General features: G+C 42.7%; 1 protein-coding gene across 1 annotated transcript in view; it reads right to left on the bottom strand.

Moving 5' to 3' along the window:
• LOC121532348 (spondin-1) overlaps window positions 1-20,633 on the bottom strand; it is a 94,842-nt gene that overhangs the window by 20,630 nt on the left and 53,579 nt on the right. The window contains exons 8-14 of the mRNA XM_041838282.2: window positions 16,503-16,704; window positions 13,061-13,201; window positions 12,569-12,644; window positions 11,729-11,911; window positions 6,227-6,397; window positions 5,730-5,897; window positions 5,202-5,363 (exon numbers count right to left, since the gene is read on the bottom strand). Coding sequence (XP_041694216.1) covers window positions 5,202-5,363; window positions 5,730-5,897; window positions 6,227-6,397; window positions 11,729-11,911; window positions 12,569-12,644; window positions 13,061-13,201; window positions 16,503-16,704 — 1,103 coding nt within the window. The remainder of the gene's footprint in view (window positions 1-5,201; window positions 5,364-5,729; window positions 5,898-6,226; window positions 6,398-11,728; window positions 11,912-12,568; window positions 12,645-13,060; window positions 13,202-16,502; window positions 16,705-20,633) is intronic.

Raw genomic sequence — 20,633 nt, 5'->3', positions numbered from 1 at the left:
GGCCTCCTCCACGTCTCCTGATGTACTGGCCTGTCTCCTGGTAGCGCCTCCATGCTCTGGACACTACGCTGACAGACACAGCAAACCTTCTTGCCACAGCTTGCATTGATGTGCCATCCTGGATGAGCTGCACTACCTGAGCCACTTGTGTGGGTTGTAGACTCCGTCTCATGCTACCACTAGGGTGAAAGCACCGCCAGCATTCAAAAGTGACCAAAACATCAGCCAGGAAGCATAGGAACTGAAGTGGTCTGTGGTCACCACCTGCTGAACCACTTCTTTATTGGGGGTGTCTTGCTAATTGCCTATAATTTCCACCTGTTGTCTATTCCATTTGCACAACAGCATGTGACATTTATTGTCAATCAGTGTTGCTTCCTAAGTGGACAGTTTGATTTCACAGAAGTGTGATTGACTTGGAGTTACATTGTGTTGTTTAAGTGTTCCCTTTATTTTTTTGAGCAGTGTATTTCAAGGCCTACCTTCAAACTCAGTGCCTCTTTGCTTGACATCATGGGAAAATCAAAATAAATCAGCCAAGACCTCAGAAAAAAAATTGTAGACCTCCACAAGTCTGGTTCTTCCTTGGGAGCAATTTCCAAATGGCTGAAGGTACCACGTTCATCTGTACAAACAATAGTACACAAGTATAAACACCATGGGACTACGCAGCCATCACACCGCTCAGGAAGGAGACGCGTTCTGTCTCCTAGAGATTAACGTACTTTGGTGCAAAAAGTGCAAATCGATCCCAGAACAGCAAAGGACCTTGTGAAGATGCTGGAGGAAACAGGTACAAAAGTATCTATATCCACATTAAAATGAGTCCTATATCGACATAACCTTAAAGGCTGCTAAGCAAGGAAGAAGCCACTGCTCCAAAACCGCCATAAAAAAGCCAGACTACGGTTTGCAACTGCACACGGGGACAAAGATCTTACTTTTTGGAGAAATGTCGTCTGGTCTGATTAAACAAAAATAGGACTGTTTGGCCATAATGACCATCATTATGTTTGGAGGAAAAAAGGGGGAGCTTGCAAGCCGAAGAACACCATCCCAACCGTGAAGCACGGGGGTGGCAGCATCATGCTGTGGGGGTGCTTTGCTGCAGGAGGGACTGGTGCACTTCACAAAATAGATGGCATCATGAGGAAGGTAAATTATGTGCATATATTGAAGCGACATCTCAAGACATCAGTCAGGAAGTTAAAGCTTGGTCGCAAATGGGTCTTCCAAATGGACAATGTCCCCAAGCATTCTTCCAAAGTTGTGGCAAAATAGCTTAAGGACAACAAAGTCAAGGTATTGGAGTGGCCATCAAAAAGCCCTGACCTCAATCCTATAGACAATGTGTGGGCAGAACTGAAAAAGCGTGTTCAATCAAGGAGGCCTACAAACCTGACTCAGTTACACCAGCTCTGTCAGGAGGAATGGGCAAAAATTCACCCAACTTATTGTGGGAATTTTGTGGAAGGCTACACAAAACGTTTGACCCAAGTTAAACAATTTAAATGCAATGCTACCAAATGTTAATTGAGTGTATGTAAACTTCAGACCCACTGGGAATGTGATGAAAGAAATAAAAGCTGAAATAAATCATTCTCTCTACTATTATTCTGACATTTCACATTCTAAAATAAAGTGGTGATCCTAACTGACCTAAGACAGGGAATATTTTACTAGGATTAAATGTCAGGAATTGTGAAAAACGGAGTTTAAATGTATTTGGCTAAGGTGTATGTAAACTTCCGACTTCAACTGTACATGAGAATGCTATTCCTTGACTACAGCTCAGTGTTCAACACCATAGTGCCCTCAAAGCTCATCACTAAGCTAAGGACCCTGGGACTAAACACCTCCCTCTGCATCTGGATCCTGGACTTCCTGACGGGCCGCCCCCAGGTGGTAAGGGTAGGTAACAACACATATGCCACGCTGATCTTCAACACGGGGGCCCCTCAGGTGTGCATGCTCAGTCCCCTCCTGTACTCCCTGTTCACCCATGACTGCATGGCCAGGCACGACTCCAACACCATCATTATGTTTGCCGACGACACAATAGTGGTTGGCCTGATCACTGACAACGATGAGACAGCCTATAGGGAGGAGGTTAGAGACCTGGCTGTGTGGTGCCAGGATAACAACCTCTCCCTCAACATGATCAAGACAAAGGAGATGATTGTGGACTACAGAAAAAAGAAGAGGACCGAGCACGCCCCCATTCTCATCGACGGCGCTGTAGTGGAGCAGGTTGAGAGCTTCAAGTTCCTTGGTGTCCACATCACCAACAACCTATCATGGTCCAAACACACCAAGACAGTCGTGAAAATGGCACGACAAAGCCTATTCCCCCTCAGGAGCCTGAAAAGATTTGGCATGGGTCCTCAGATCCACAAAAGGTTCTACAGCTGCACCATTGAGAGCATCCTGACTGGTTGCATCACCGCCTGGTATGGCAACTACTCGGCCTCCGACCACAAGGCACTACAGAGGGTAGTGCGTACGACCCAGTACATCACTGGGGACAAGCTTCCTGCCATCCAGGACCTCTATACCAGGCGGTGTCAGAGGAAGGCCCTAAAAATTGTCAGACTCCAGCCACCCTAGTCATAGACTGTTCTCTCTGCTACCGCACGGCAAGCGGTACCGGAGCGCAAAGTATAGGTCCAAAAGGCTTCTTAACTGCTTCTACCTCCAAGCCATAAGACTCCTGAACAGCTAATCAAATGGCTACCCGGACTATTTGCATTGCCCCCCCCCCTCCCCGTTTCACGCTGCTGCTAATATCTATGCATAGTCTCTTTAACTCTACCTATATGTACATATTTCCTCAATTACCTCGACTAACCTGTTCCCCAGCACATTGACTCTGTACCGGTACCCCCTGTATATAGTCTCGCTACTGTTATTTTACTGCTGCTCTTTAATTATTTTACTTATCTATTTTTTACTTAACACTTATTTTTCTTAAAACTGCATTGTTGGTTAATAATAATAATGATAATATGCCATTTAGCAGACGCTTTTATCCAAAGCGACTTACAATCATGTGCGCATACATTTTTACTTATGGGTGGTCCCGGGGATCGAACCCACTACCCTGGTGTTACAAGCGCCATGCTCTACCAATTGAGCTACAGAGGACCGAGTAGTTAAGGGCTTGTAAGTAAGCATTTCACAGTAAGGTCTACACCTTTTGTATTCGACGCATATGACAAATAAAATGTGATTTGATTTGATGTCCGCTCACTGTTTTGCTGCTGCCAAACTTCATCTTTTAATAAAGCTTTGGTGATTAAGATTTATTTCAAAGCGGTCTGATGAGCCGAACACTTTATTGATAGTCATGACTAATTTGCGAATGCATTGGGCATGACAAAAAATACTGCCTTCACTGAGAGGAGGGGAGGCTATGCTTGGTTTTTAACCTCTACGGGATCGGTGTCCCGTATACGGGACGGTTGAGCTAACGTGAGCTAATGTGATTAGCATGACTTTTGTAAGTAACAGCAAACTTTCCAGGACATAGACATGTCTTATATGGGCAGAAAGCTTAAATTCTTGTTAATCTAACTGCACTGTCCAATTTACTGTAGCTATTACAGTGAGAAAATACCATGCTATTGTTTGAGGAGAGTGCACAACAACAAAAAAACGTATCACGGCAACTGGTTTGATACATTCACCTCTGAAGGTAAATAATGTACTTACATTCAGTAATCTTGCTCTGATTTGTCATCCTAAGGGTCCCAGAGATAAAATGTAGCATAGTTTTGTTTGATAAAATCAATTTTTATATTCAAATGTAGGAACTGGGTTCTACAGTTTGAACCCCTGCTGTCTCTGGCTCCACACCCACCCCGCCCGGCCATCTAGATGTGTGCAAGTTAGTGTATAAGCTAATGATCCATCATGTATGACATTCCTGGGAGTGTGTAAACTCATTTTTGTATGTTCTATGTAGATATGTACTTGAAAATGTATCAATTGACCAATTGACCAATTGGGCACACAAAATAGTACAGTATTGCAATGCTTCACTGGATCAATCTGAAACTTTGCACACACACTGCTGCCATCTAGTTGCCAAAATCTAAATTGTGCCTAAACTGCAATATTATATTGTGGCCTTTCCCTTGCATTTTAAAGATGATGGAACAAAAAAATAAATAGAAAACATGTTTTTTTGTTTATGTTATCTTTTACCAGATCTAATGTGTTATATTCTCCTACATTAATTTCACATTTCCACAAACTACAAAGTGTTCCCTTTCAAATGATATCAAGAATATGCATATCCTTGCTTCAGGTCTATAGGCAGTTAGATTTGGGTATGTAATCTTAGGCGAAAATGGGAAAAAAAGGGTCCGATCCTTAAGAATCAAATTAAATGAAATGGGGAAAAACACGAGGTTTTTTATGTTTCTAAATACGAGGTTTACGGGCACAAAAAGCACATCTCTCTGGTTCCATGTGCATATGGGCTCTGTGCATCACGGCTGGATAGGCTTCCGTCATGTTACAGCTAAGACCAGCTTTCGGTTGGTCTTAAATATCCCCACCAGCGCATACTGAAATTGGCACTTTGGCGCACCTTGTCAAGGACACACCTCAGATATTGCCACCCCGCAAGCAAGCTCATTTAACATTTTACATTACATTTTATTCATTTAGCAGACACTCTTATCCAGAGCGACTTACAGTTAGTGAGTGCATACATTATTTTTATTTTTTTCATGCTGGCCCCCCGTGGGAATAGAACCCAGCTACATCCCTGCCGGCCATTCCCTCCCCTACCCTAGATCAATTGTGCGCCGCCCCATGGGTCTCCCGGTCGCGGCCGGCTACGACAGAGCCTGGATTCGAACCAGGATCTCTAGTGGCACAGCTAGCACTGCGATGCAGTGCCTTAGACCACTGCGCCACTCGGGAGGTTTAAGACAGGTAAATGACCAATTACCATGGTTTGAAAATAGAAGAGCGCCGGCTTTAACAGGTCGATATTGCAAACGAGCGTGTGTTTGACAATTGCGCTGGCTTAACACCAGTTGCAAATAGAGTGCTAGGAGTCAGCTATACAGCACAAACATATCTGGGACCAGGCTATGACAGTGCTAAAAATGTGTGGCCAGTGGCCAGACTGTGTTTAGGTGTTGACGGTAGTGGTAATCAGTATGGCAACATCTGATGGTGACACTTACGACACTCAGGCTGCATACACCGCTCCACCTGTTCCAGATCCTCTGTACACTCCCCTAGGTTCGGAGACTTGAGCATTCGCTGGCGTGTCCTCATGCCCTTCCCACATGTTACACTGCAGACGCTCCAGTCCGACCACGGAGACAGCATACACAGGATAGTGTCTGCAGGGATATACCAGGCAGGCATAATACATTATACATAATAATGTCCCCTGCTGTTCAGAACAACAGTTTCAACATACATGACAACATTCATTTCCGCCATCTTCAGCTACTGGTTTTCATAGCTGAAGGGACTTGAAATGATCTTATTGTTTGAATGTATTCTCCTGCATGCTCTCCTCTGAGAGATCTGTCAATTTGAGTGTGTATCTAGCCGGTTGGATCTAGATAGGTACAGACTACAGAGGCCCCTTGGCAGATTGCTGAACAAGGCTGCCTGTCACAGTGCTTTTTAGATGGAGTGTCTATGGCCTGCCGCCCGGGGGCTGAGGCAGTTGTTGAGTGGGTGTTGGAGGAATTACTCACGGCACTCAGGCATCATGCAATTCTCCACCTCTGCCACCTCCGCCTTGCACATGGAACCATCTGAGGGGGGCATCTTCACCATGCGTTCACGCCGCTGCATACCCAGCCCACAGGTGGTGCTGCAGGGATCCCACTCGCCCCACTCCGTTACCACACAGCTACTGGGGGCTGATGGAGTTACAGGGACAGATATACACTCATACACTGGGATGGGACTGTTATAGCAGCTTGCGATTACTGTTGTTAACATTTACTTGAGAATCCATGTTCCATTAATACACTGACTGAATATTAAGCCTGTTGGCATATAGCAGCTTTTCAACATAGGATTTGTGGTTGTTTTCATTTCCTGTTTTAGATTATTTTGACTATACGTCCTCATGCCATCATATTATAGACAAAACATCATATTTTAGTCTTTAACACAAAAGGCCTGAAACCACAACATGATCCTGATGTCACAATTTGGATAATCTCCATGTTTCAGTGAGACTCACAGCAGTCGTCGTTGACCACACACTTCTCTGTCTCCTCAGTGTTCAGAGAGCAGATGGATCCATCCTCTGGGAACTGTTTGATGTAGCGCTCCCGAGACCTCATCCCCATCCCACAGGACTCACTGCACGGAGACCAGCTGATCCAGTCTGACATCATACAGGTAGACGCTTCTAGGAACGGCAAGAGGCAAACACATAGCCTGGTTAAACCAGACTGAACTCAGTGATCACCATTGTGTCATGGTGAGTGCAGGGTTCAGTCTGGTTTAACCAGGCTAGCAAAGACGAGCAGGGTTATTGACATGTCATACATACAGTGCCAGTCAAAAGTTTGGACACACCTACTCATTCAAGGGTTTTTCTTTATTTTTACTATTTTTTACATTGTAGAATAATAGTAAAGACATCAAAACTATGAAATAACACAAATGGAATCATGTAGTAACCAATTTTTTTTTAAACAAATCAAAATATATTTTATATTTGAGATTCTTCAAATAGCCACCCTTTGCCTTGATGACAGCTTTGCACACTCTTGGCATTCTCTCAACCAGCTTCACCTGGAATGCTTTTCCAACAGTCTTGAAGGAGTTCCCACAAATGCTGAGCACTTGTTGGCTGCTTTTCCTTCACTCTGCTGTCCGACTCATCCCAAACCATCTCAATTGGGTTGAGGTCGGGGGATTGTGATGCCAGGTCATCTGATGCAGCACTCCATTACTCTCCTTCTTGGTAAAATAGCTCTTACACAGCCTGGAGGTGTGTTGGGTCATTGTCCTGTTGAAAAACAAATGATAGTCCCACTAAGCCCAAACCAGATGGGATGGTGTATCGCTGCAGAATGCTGTGGTAGCCATGCTGGTTAAGTGTACCTTGAATTCGAAATAAATCACAGACAGTGTCACCAGCAAAACACCCCCACACCATAACACCTCCTCCTCCATGCTTTACGGTGGGAACCACACATGCAGAGATCATCCGTTCACCCACACGCGTCTCACAAAGACACGGCGGTTGGAACCAGGACAAATTTCCACCGGTCTAATGTCCATTGCTCGTGTTTCTTGGTTTCTTCTTCTTATTGGTGTCCTTTAGTTGTGGTTTTATTGCAGCAATTCGACCATGAAGGCCTGATTCACACAGTCCCCTCTGAACAGTTGATGTTGAGATGTGTCTGTGACTTGAACTCTGTGAAGCATTTATATGGGCTGCAATTTCTGAGGCTGGTAACTCTAATAAACTTATCCTCTGCAGCAGAGGTAACTCTGGGTCTTCCATTCCTATGGCGGTCCTCATGAGAGCCAGTTTCATCGTAGCGCTTGATGGTTTTTGCGACTGCACTTGAAGAAACGTTCAACATTTTTGAAATGTTCCGTATTGACTGACCTTCATGTCTTAAAGTAATGATGGACTGTCGTTTCTCTTTGTTTATTTGAGCTGTTCTTGCCATAATATGGGCTTGGTCTTTTACCAAATAGGGTTACTTCTGTATACCCCCCCTACCTTGTCACAACACAACTGATTGGCTCAAACGCATTAAGAAATAAATTCCACAAATTAACTTTTAACAAGGCACACCTGTTAATTGAAATGCATTCCAGGTGACTACCTCATGAAGCTGGTTGAGAGATTGCCAAGAGTGTGCAAAGCTGTCATCAAGGCAAAGGGTGGCTATTTGAAGAATCTCAAATATAAAATATATTTTGATTTGTTTAACACTTTTTTGGTTACTACATGATTCCATATGTGTTATTTCATAGTTTTGATGTCTTCACTATTATTCTACAATGTAAAAAATAGTAAAAAATAAAGAAAAACCCTTGAATGAGGAGGTGTCCAAAATGTTGAATGGTAGTGTACATCACTACTAGCTGACACCTCTGAATTCCGCTGCCATCCATCTGGTAACAAGTAACACACCCAACATAAATTATTCACTCTGCTCTCTCAAATTATCTGGGAACAGAATTTGTAAATAGATTTGTTTTCAGAGAGGATGGATGAACTTTCGGGAACTTTAACATGGATTTCTCTCTCGTCTGGTCCATCCCACTGCCTGGCTGCAGATTGGGAGCAGCAGTGAGCGTAGCTTAATAAAGCAGAACTAAGTGAATCATTAATAAGAGCTGTAAATAAATGTGGCCCCAATGAGGCCCACAGGGGCCCCGGCCAGCTTCAGGAATATCAATCAACTACTGACCGTTAACAGAGCGATAAATTAAAACAAAGGAGTGATGTGCAGGTAGAAAAGCTTGCAATGCCAGTCCTATTAATCAATAGTGTGCAGTAGAGCGAAACGATAGCCTTGAACAATTCAAACCCACTCATCAAGCGCTGACAAAGCTGAGACTTGGGGGCCCAAAATATATTAATGGAGGTAGGAGAGAGAGAAAGATAATAGAAAGAAGGGGCAAAGGAGAAAGAGAGAGAGAGACACCTCTGCATGACTGATCATGTGACTTTGAGAAGAGTGGTCTTAATTGACAACTTTGATGAGAATTGGACAAAGGAGCAGTTACTTTCTGAGAGAGAAAGTTAATGCCAATCTGACTGAATAGAACAGCCTTAAGACCTGCCTTGTTTCCTGGAGGAAGAAGCGTTTGTGGAATATCATATGTCTTTTGACCTCTACCCGATTATGGCACTTGGTGAGACTCCAAATTCCCCCAGCTTTGCTTCTTGTGTTTGAATGCCAAGGACAAAACTGTGTTAATTGTGCATCTTAGGTAGCACGTAAACCGTGAAAGGGAAAACAATGGTAACACCATATACTGTAGGTCGTTATCAATAAAACGTCACAATGCGGCGCAGAGCGTTCGATTTGACTGCTGGGAGGTAAGGAGACCCCCAGCTCCGCTAAAACCATTGACAACTACGTGCCGCTTTCAAGAGATTGTTTAAAAAAATGTTATAACTATTTGGTTTTAATATTATCACCACTTGAAGAGCATAGTCAGAACAACATATTTCCGATTATTCCACATTTAGCTCTATCATCAGAGTTATACAGCAAGTAACTGCATGCTTTTCATGATCAGTAAACATCAATTGATCATGTAATTTCAGATACGTGAGGGTAGCCTATCCATTTGGCATGTAGCTAGCTGGTCCCCGTTCTGGTAAAGTTGTCAGTCGGACAACTGTCATCCCCACTATAGATGGCAAGCAAATCAAACAATATTTGGATATAGCCATCTAGTTCATCCCCTGAAAGTTAGCTTGTTAACTAACCATATTGACCTAATCTGTTATTAGCTAGTTTGCCAATTTGACGTGGTCCATCAGTCAATGTAGCCTATCATGTCTGTCAGCAGCAATCGTGATTAAACACTCTTAAAAACAATGTTGAAAAGGGGAAAATGTTAGCTAACTTCACTAGGTAGGCTTACATTGGTTGGAGAAAAAAGTACATTAGGTAAATTTACCACTAGCCTATATGTTTAGCCAACTGTACAACGTTTCTACCGGTAGCTTGCAAGGTAAACCTTATCAGATAACAGTACATCCACAAATGTGTCCTTCTGCTGCTTGACAGGCAGAGCCCACAAAGGATGAGAAATTAACCTAAACCACTCATACTTGTCAGGTATAGTTCACTTTTATTTCATATCACTCAAATATCCAATTAATGGTGGCCAATATTTAGAGATATCGTGAGGCAAAAAATTACATGATCAATAGATTTTTACTGATCATGAAAAGCATGCGGTTACTTGCTGTATTACTCTGCTAAATGTGCGCAATTGTTTTGCATGGAATAATCTGAAATGTGTAGTTATGATCTATGCTCTTCAAGAGGTGATGATATTACAACCAAATAGTTCACATTTATTAAACAATCCCTTGAAAACGACACGCAGTTGTCAATGGTTTTAGCAGAGCAGGGGTCTCCTTGCCCCCCAGCAGGCTAATCGAACACTCTGCACCTTATTGTGACGTTTTATTGATAACGACCTATTTCCTTGTGCTTGGCTAAGAAGTTGGTGGAGGAGCATGACATCATCTCAACCCTAATCCCTGTTCTCATAAACATGGGACCACTCCCATGTTAGATCTTAGTTCAGTCTGTTTGCACATGGATATGTTGACTGTCTTTTTTCAATATGATTACACAGGGATCACCAGCTCAGCCTGCAGAGCAGCAGATGAACACACAAGCCTTTAGCCAACAACCTATTTTTTTATACTTCTTTACGAATTACTTTGTTTTAAACAGTCAACTGTTTACACCAGGGATGGGCAACTTTGATGAGGGGCCGCAGCGGCTCGCAGGTTTGCGTACCTACATCCATACCCACACATGCAATTCACTGATTTGTACAATCAATCCATTTCTGCAGTTAAACTACTTAACTATCTTAACTAAATGCATTAAACCAGTAGCCAGGGCCGGCCCTAGCCTTTTGGGGGCCCTAAGCAAGATTTGGTTGGGGGGCCCACCCACCTGGCGGGAAAAAACATTTTACTGCAATTCTACACATTTTGCCATGGGCATAGAGAAAATGTTGCAGATTTAACTTAAAGCAAGTTTCTGCAATTCTACACATTTTGCCATGGGGCAGAGAGAAAACATTTGCAGTTTTACAGCTAATCTCCTGCAATTCTAAATATTTGCTATGACTTATGCATTTTTACATTTTTAGCAGACGCTCTTATCCAGAGCGACTTACAGTTAGTGAGTGCATACATTTTCATACTGGCCCCCTGTGGGAATCGAACCCACAACCCTGGCGTTGCAAACGCCATGCTCTACCAACTGAGCTACATGGGACTATGCCATGTTAATATGATATCTGAGTGAGAGTGATTAACAAAATTAATGGGGGCCCACTGGAGGTCAGGGCCCCTGGGCAGATGCCCTGCGTGCCCAGTCGGTATTGGGCCATGTTTACAACTTTAGATAGCTGGCTAGACTAATTTACCAATCTCAAAATTGTTCGCTGACATGGCTAATTGAGTGACTGTCAGTGACTGACATAACAAGACAAAAACTTCTGATGCACAACCAAATTTCTAAATTGCACCTTATGTATTCTACTATTCTAACCCTCAACAGTAAGTTGAGACCCCGACTGAGTTTTTGTTGTTGTTGTTGTAATTGTTGGTTGGGAGCTCAATTTTGGGAAATTAATCCAGGACCGCCAGTTGCCCATCCATGGTTTACACCTTATGGCATCTACAATAATGATTCCTAAATCATAAAATATATTTATGTACTATGAATTTATAATTCAAGCAGTCTTTTCCCTGTTTTTGAAAGCTCTTACATACAGACATTGGAGATGGAACAACATGTTCTCAACGAGACAAAACATTGTCAGTTGAATTCTCATGCAAAAACAATAGACATTTCACCCACTATAAGGCAAACAACTGTCTTCATGTCTAAATTGAGGAGACTTTATCAGCCGACTCAGACCAGTGATTGAACTGTGCCATTCAAGAGCATGCATTAGTGCTATGAATGAGAACCAGGACTGTGACACTGTCCTTAGTCCTCACCCTCCTTGCTGCAGCCAGGCCCCATGCAGGGCTTGAAGTCCTGGGTATGAGGGCAGGACACACTGAGGTCCAGCTGAGCCTTCAGCATCCTCTGTCTCATCCTCCGGCCCTTGTCACAGTTGGCTGAGCTGCAGGCTGACCACGGAGACCAGTTGGAGTAGATGCACGTCTCTGGAGTGTCGTCTGGAGGGAGAAATTCTCTATGAGACAATGAATTGACAAGTCATATAGGTCAGCTAGGTTGACTATAACTGAATTGGTTAAATGTAACTATTTTGACATATTCTAATGAGACCATGTTGGTGGGGGGTATTCATATGCACTGTTCATGTATGTAACCCTATATTTTCACTGGTTTAGAATGTGCTGGTGCTGTATATTATGCACTAATGCCTAATTGCCTATAAAAGTAAATGCAAGTTCATACAGTTCAGGTCTTGCTCTAACCACAGTGTATAATGTACTGGAGACCGTCCTGTTTAGGAAACAGACAGTGTTGTGCTCAACAGAATGACGGTAGAGAGAACAAATAATTTGGTTGAGGTTCAAAGGTAGTGTTGGAATGTAATTGCACGGTGTGGTTACATTTAACATTTTAGTCATTTAGTAGACGCTCTTATCCAGAGTGCATAAATTTTTTTTTTTTTTCATTATTAGAAACATAAACCCCATCAGGTTCATTTCTGAAGCTTGGCCGTGTTCATGCTTTTCAGCAGACAGACATCTGGAGGTTTAAACAGGCTGCCAGGCAAAGCATACTTAATTAAAGTCTCCAGCAAATACAGTGTGTGGTTTTTAAATTGAACATCCCAAATTGGTTGAGATAAAGCGATTACTCACCTTCCTCCTTCTCCTCCTGGCCAATATCTGCCACGATATCGTCCACCGTGTCCGGGACAATATTGCACTGCTCTCCCTGTGGGCAAGAAACATGATTCAACATCACAAACACTGATACAATTCTAAATTTACCATCTAATATCATATATTCTCATTGGAGACAAGGGTATTTATTTTCTGGGCAATCTTCAGTAAAAGGTTAGGTCAATATGACATCTGGTTGTTGGTTTAAAAGAGATTTCGTTTTTTTTTTCTTTGCTTTAAGTGTCAGGAGACAACCACACTGTCAATTTTCTCTGTGTTTTTCAAAGACTTGCTATTATCACTATGGCAATATATTGCCCATTCAAAGAGCTATGTATCCAAAGTAACATTACATGTATAGCGACTGTGAGGAGAGTTATGTTGCATGAACATTCACATCTCTTCAGAGAGAGGGAGCAGAGACAGACAGACAGAGAGCGGAATGAATGAGGCATGTGCTATAGTTACCTTTCGGGCTATCCTCTCCACCACTACCCGGGCCAAGGCTGTGATAGGGCCTCCCTCTGTGTCATAAAAGGGGCTCTGGGGGTGGTCCAGGCTGGTCAGGGACCGGATCCTCTCCTGGGGTATTGTGGGCTTGTTGGGAGACTGGAATGGTACAGGTACAGGGTGGAGTATGAGTGATACAATATGGGCATAGGGCCAGGAGTAACTGTAACACAGTGTAATATAGGTCCATGGAAGGGAGATAGTATAACAGTACTAACAGTAATACTAACAGGAGTTAGTATGGGCACAGGGTTGGCAGAAACTGTAACACAGGGTAGTATGGGAACAGGGCTGGTACAGTAGTAACTGTAACACAGGGTAGTATGGGAACAGCAGTGGAGGCTCTTCAGAGGAAGAAGGGGAGGACCATCATTTCATAAAAATAAAATAGTGGAACATTAAAAAAGTGATCTTTTTAGATAAAACTATACTAAACATATTCACGTCATCAAATACAGTGCCTTGCAAAAGTATTCATCCCTCTTGCCGTTTTTCCTGTTTTGTTGCATTACAACCTGTAATTTAAATGGATTTGTATTTGGATTTCATGTAATGGACATACACAAAATAGTCCAAATTGGTGAAGTGAAATGAAAAAAATTACTTAAATAACGGAAAAGTGGTGCGTGCATATGTATGCACCCCCTTTGCTATGAAGCGGCACCATGAAGACCAAGGAGCTCTCCAAACAGGTCAGGGACAAAATTGTGGAGAAGTACAGATCAGGGTTGGGTTATAAAAAAATATCAGAAACTTTGAACATCCCACGGAGCACCATTAAATCCATAATTTAAAAACGGAACGAATATAGCACCATAACAAACCTGCTAAGAGAGGGCCGCCCACCAAAACTCACGGACCAGGCAATGAGGGCATTAATCAGAGAGGCAACAAAGAGACCAAAGATAACCCCGAAGGAGCTGCAAAGCTCCACAGTGGAGATTGGTGTATCTGTCCATAGGACCACTTTAAGCCGTACACTCCACAGAGCTGGGCTTTACGGAAGAGTGGCCAGAAAAAAGCCATTGCTTAAAGAAAAAAATAAGCAAACACGTTTGGTGTTGGCCAAAAGGCATGTGGGAGACTCCCTAAACATATGGAAGAAGGTACTCTGGTCAGATGAGACTAAAATTGAGCTTTTTGGCCATCAAGGAAAACGCTATGTCTGGCGCAAACCGAACACCTCTCATCACCCCGAGAACACCATCCCCACAGTGAAGCATGGTGGTGGCAGCATCATGCTGTGGGGATGTTTTTCATCGGCAGGGACTGGGAAACTGGTCAGAATTGAAGGAATGATGGATGGCGCTAAATTCAGGGAAATTCTTGAGGGAAACCTGTTTCAGTCTTCCAGAGATTTGAGACTGGGACGGAGGTTCACCTTCCAGCAGGACAATGACCCTAAGCATACTGCTAAAGCAACACTCTAGTGCTTTAAGGGGAAACATTTAAATGTCTTGGAATGGCCTAGTCAAAGCCCAGACCTCAATCCAATTGAGAATCTGTGGTATGACTTAAAGATTGCTGTACACCAGCGGAACCCATCCAACTTGAAGGAGCTGGAGCAGTTTTGCCTTGAAGAATGGGCAACAATCCCAGTGGCTAGATGTGCCAAGCTTATAGAGACATACCCCAAAATACTTGCAGCTGTAATTGCTGCAAAAGGTGGCTCTACAAAGTATTGACTTTGGGGGGGTGAATAGTTATGCACGCTCAAGTTTTCTGTTTTTTGGTCTTATTTCTTGTTTGTTTGCATCTTCAAAGTGGTAGGCATGTTGTGTAAATCAAATGATAGAAACCCCCCAAAAAATCAATTTTAATTCCAGGTTGTAAGGCAACACAATAGGAAAAATGCCAAGGGAGGTGAATACTTTCGCAAGCCACTGTAGATGCGAGAAGGAATGATATATACAACGAGCTGTTTGCATGTGTCTGGTATGAAAGTCAACTGTGTTTGCGTGTGATCAGGGGTGTATTCATTGCGCCGACTATGTTGAAAAACATTTCTTAAACGGAAGCAAACGTGGATAAACATACATGAATTTTCCAGTAGAAACTCTCGTTTGCAACTGTTGGACTAATGATTACACTCTAGATCAGCTAGATGCAGGCAAGAGTGTGCAAGGCGGTATTTAATGTGTCCCTGTCTGTCACCTTGATTACTCAACATTCTCTCAACCTGTGCACCTACATTGTAAAATTGTATTCATAGGCTAGGTTGTAGCAACCTCATGGTGGGTACAGGGAAAATTCTAGTATCATGTAGTAGCCTAAATCTATTGTTACATTAAATGAAATATGAATGACAGTCATCCAATATGCTGTAATATAAATAAGGCCAGGTTCATGATGTTTTCAAAATCATCCTCCCTCATCTTAATTGGCACTGACCTCCACAGGGGCACAGGGCTGGTAGTAACTGTAACGCAGGGTAGTGTGGGCACAGGGAGGGGCGCTAGTGAAACAGTGTGGGCACAGGGCTGAGCGAGAGCGAGAACCTCGTCATGTTCAGCTGCCATCTGTTAGGGGACTCAGTGTTTGATCTCAATATGCATAATTGATCAACTGTGTAATATTCCTTTTATGAGTGATTTATGACATTGTTTCCTGCTAGGTGCTTGGTGAATCACCTTTCATGATTCTGTTCCAAAACAGTTACTTCAGGGAAGAAAAAACTACAAATGCCATTGAGTCCCTTTCTACTTTAACTCCAGGGAATCTAGTTTTAGTTTTTAGATTTATTAATTGGTACTGCAGCCAACAGTAGCCAAAAACTAAGTAACTAAATCACATATGGAGTAGATGAATGTATTCGTCATCTGCTTTCTTTGCATAGAAAACATAAATTATATTTACAGACTGTGGATTAGGGTATATGTGTGGGTCTACATTTGCGTCTGGATTTATCTTCAGTGTCATTTCTGGCCTATAGATGGCAGTGTCTTTCCATTTATTTTCCCAGTGTCTTTTAAAGCCAGCAGAAAATGAACTATAAATTCCAGGGCAGGATTTGTTGGGGACATATTTACAGTGTAGAGACAAATAGTCTGTGAGGCAGCCACTTGGGTAAATATGCACGCCTCAATAAAATGACTACACAGTGAATGTGCTGCTTTATGTTAACAGTGGGCTTTTTGCTGAATCTGTTTCATGGGTTCTTCAGCCGAGGTTGAGTCATTTGTATATTCATGAGCCATAAACTAAAAATAAAAAAGCAATGCTCCTGCACTATTAATGAAAGTAGATCAAAAGCTTTCATTCCAGATTCATGGAAAAATACAGAGGCCTGGTTTTGAAAGTTAGAAAGGCAGAGGTATTTTACTAGATAACTGAACCAGACCAAGAAACCAGAGCCATTTATTAAATATTGACCCCTTGTTTGGGGGCCCAGGACCCTCACCTCGTAGGTGACCCCGCTGTCAGTGCCTGCGTCCCAGGGGATGAGGTCTTGGTCCAGCCTCTGGACCCAGCCACACTCCTTGGTGCAGAGGTCCTCTGCAGACAGCCCCACATTCCAGTCAGGGCTGGGCCCCAGCATGCTCAGAAAGGACATGAGGTGACGGGTACGGTCCACTGAGAACTCAGCCGAGGGAGCTGCCCGCCTGGAAAGACAAACAGATATACAGACATGTACCGTATGCTCCTCAATGTGCAGATTGACAAAGCGAAAACTGGTTTTTAGAAATGTTTGCAAATGTATTAAAAATAAAAAACAGAAATACCTTATTTACATAGGTATTCAGACCCTTTGCTATGAGACTCGAAATTGAGCTCAGGTGTATCCTGTTTCCATTGATCATCCTTGATTTGTTTCTACAATTTGATTAGAGTCCACCTGTGGTAAATTCAATTGATTGGAAATGATTTGGAAGGCACACACCTGTCTATATATGGTCACACAGTTGACAGTGCATGTCAGAGCAAAAACCAAGCCATGAGGTTGAAGGAATTGTCCGTAGAGATCCGAGACAGGACTGTGTCGAGGCACAGATCTGGTGAAGGGTACCAAAACATTTCTGCAGCATTGAAGGTCCCCAAGAACACAGTGGCCTCCATCATCCTTAAATGGAAGAAGTTTGGAACCACCACAACTCTTCCAAGAGCTGGCCATCTGGCCAAACTGAGCAATCGGGGGAGAAGGGCCTTGGTCAGGGAGGTGGCAAAGAACCCGATGGTCACTCTGACAGAGCTCTATAGTTCCTCTGTGGAGATGGGAGAACCTTACAGAAGGTCAACCATCTCTGCAGCACACCCCCAATCAGGCCTTTATGGTTGAGTGGCCAGACGGAAGCCACTCCTCAGTAAAAGGCACATGACACCCCACTTGGAGTTTGCCAAAAGGCACCTAAAGACTCTCAGACCATGAGAAACAAGATTCTCTGATCTGATGAAACCAAGATTGAACTCTTTGGCCTGAATGCCAAGCGTCACGTCTGGAGGAAACCTAGCACCATCCCTATGGAGAAGCATGGTGGTGGCAGCATCATACCTGTGGGGATGTTTTTCAGCGGCAGGGACTGGGAGACTAGTCAGGATCGAGGCAAAGATGAACGGAGCAAAGTACAGAGAGATCCTTGATGAAAACCTGCTCCAGAGCGCTCAGGAACTCAGACTGGGACAAATGTTCACCTTCCAACAGTACAACGACCCTAAGCACACAGCCAAGACAACGCAGGAGTGGCTTCAGGACAAGTCTCTGAATGTCCTTGAGTGGCCCAGCTAGAGCCCGGACTTGAACCCGATCTAACATCTCTGGAGAGACCTGAAAATAGCTGTGCAGCAACACTCCCCATCCAACCTGACAGAGCTTGAGAGGATCTGCAGAGAAGAATGAGAGAAACTCCCCATATACAGGTGTGCCAAGCTTGTAGCGTCATACCCAAGAAGACTCAATGCTGTAATCGCTGCCAAAGGTGCTTCAACAAAGTACTGAGTAAAGGGTCTGATTACTTATGTAAATGTGTTATTTCCGTTTTTTATTTTTTATAAATTAGCATACATTCTAAAAAACCTGTTTTTGCTTTGTCATTATGGGGTATTGTGTGTAGATTGATGAGGGGAAAAAACAATTGAATCAATTTTAGAATAAGGCTGTAACGTAACAAAATATGGAAAAAGTCAAGGGGTCTGAATACTTTCCGAAGGAGCTGTACAATATTCAACTGTGGTGTTTGTGTAGATGCAGCACATACCACACCAATTTTGTGCTTTAAGTGTTTAAATAAGCTTTGTACCGTGCCGTGAAAAAGTATTTGGCTCCTTTCTTATTTCCTCTATTTTTGCATAGTTTTTATATTAATGTTATCAGATCTTCAACCAAAACCTAATATTAGATAAACACAGTTTATTAGCTAAACCTGAGTTTACAAATAACAAAATAAATGAATACTTATTTAATTTATTTAATTAATTAACAAAGTTATGCAACACCCAATTCCCCTGTGTGAAAAAGTAATTGCCCCCTTACACTCAATACTGTAACTGGTTGTGCCACATTTAGCTGCAATGACTGCAACCAAATGCTTCCTGTAGTTGTTGATCAGTCTCTCACATCGCTGTGGAGGAATTTAGGCCCACTCGTCCAAACAGTTGACTGAAGTTTGCCAAAAAGCACCTGGATGATCATCAAGACTCTTGGAAGAATGTTCTATGGACAGATGTATAACTTTTTGGATGACATGGTTCCCATTATGCCTGGCGAAAACCAAACACTGCATTCCACAGTAAGAACATCATACCAAAGGTCAAGAATGGTGGTGGTAGTGTGATGGTTTGGGGATACTTTGTTGCCTCAGGACCTGGATGACATGCCTTAATAGAAGGAACCATGAATTTTGCTCTGTATCAGAGAATTCTACAGGAGAATGTCAGGCCATCTGTCTGTGAGCTGAAGCTGAAGCGCAGCTGGGTCATGCAGCAAGACAATGATCCAAAACACACAATCATGTCTACATGAAAATGTCTTAAAAGCAACACATTTGAAGTTTTGGAATGGCCTAGTCAAAGTCCAGACCTAATCCCAATTGAGATGTGGTGGCAGGACTTGAAATATGCAGTTCATACTTGAAAACCCACAAACGTTGCTGAGTTAAAGCAGTTATTGAGTGTAAGGGGGCAATTATTTTTCACACAGGGGCATTGGGTGTCGCATAACTTTGTTTATGAAATAAGTATGTCATTTTTGTGTTATTTGTTCACTAAGGTTCCCTTTATCTAATATTAGGTTTTGGTTGAAGATTTGATAACATTCAGTACAACAAATATGCAAAAGTCGAGAAAATTAACAAGGGGGCAAATACTTTTTCAAAGCACTCATTCATAAAGTTTAGTTGGATAAATATTCAGAATTACCACTCACACTATCTTAAGTCCAAACAAAGAAGTATAACACATTTCTGTCATAAACGCTCAACATATTAATAAATAATAACTTGTTTCTATTTAGAACTCATTAGAGGGAATAATGTTGTATCATAGACAGCAGAAGGCATTCGAGAAGTGTTAATGAGACAGATGTTATGTTGGAGATGTTAGGCTGGAGGATGTGTGTGGAGGTTAAAAAAATAGATTATGATTCCATCCCAAATAGCATCCTATTCCCTATATAGTGCACTACTTTTCACCAGACCCTATAGGCCCTGGTCAAAAGTAGTGCACTAAATAGGGAACAGGGTGCCATTTGGGACTCTTTGTATGTGTTAATTGCCACTACACTAATACTAAGAGGAGAAGAACAGCCAGTAACATCTCAATAGTTACTGAAAGAGGTGTGAAGAGCTCATTAAAATTGACAAGGATTATCAACCAAACTCTTTACATGAACTGAAATAAAAGATCCCAGAAATTCGAGCTGAAATAAAAGATCTCAGAAATATTCCATATGCAAAAAATGCTTTTTGTGCACAAATCTGTGCTTGTTAGCGAGCATTTGTTCTTTGCCAAGATAACTGACAGGTGTCGCATATCAAGAAGCTGATTACACAGGTGCACCTTGTGCTTGGGACAATAAAAGCCACTCTTAAATGTGCAGCTTTGTCACACAACACAATGCCACAGATGTCTCAAGTTTTGAGGGAGCGTGCAATTGGCATGCTGACTGCAGGAATGTCCACCAGAGCTGTTGCCAGAGAATCTAATATTAATTTCTCTACCAAAAAGAGAAATTTCTCTACCAAAAAAACGTTGTTTTTGAGAATTTAGCAGTACGTCCAATCGGCCTCACAACCGCAGATCACGCGGTGGGGTTACGGTAGGGGCAGTCATAAGCTACGGACAATGAACACAATTGCATTTTATCAATGGCAATTTGAATGCACAGAGATACCGTGACAAGATCCTGAGGCCCACTGTCGTGCCATTCATCCGTCACCATCACCTCATGTTTCAGTATGATAATGCACAGCCCCATGTCGGATCTGTACACAATTCCTGGAAGCTGAAAATGTCCCAGTTCTTCCATGGCCTGCATACTCAACAGACATGTCACCCATTGAGCATGTTTGGGATGCTCTGGATCGACGTGTACGACAGC

The sequence above is a fragment of the Coregonus clupeaformis genome, chromosome 6 (genome assembly GCF_020615455.1).
Source record: "Coregonus clupeaformis isolate EN_2021a chromosome 6, ASM2061545v1, whole genome shotgun sequence".
Lineage (NCBI taxonomy): Eukaryota > Metazoa > Chordata > Actinopteri > Salmoniformes > Salmonidae > Coregonus > Coregonus clupeaformis.
The sequence above is the reverse complement of the archived record's forward strand: the minus strand, read 5'-3'. Positions and strand labels throughout refer to the sequence as shown.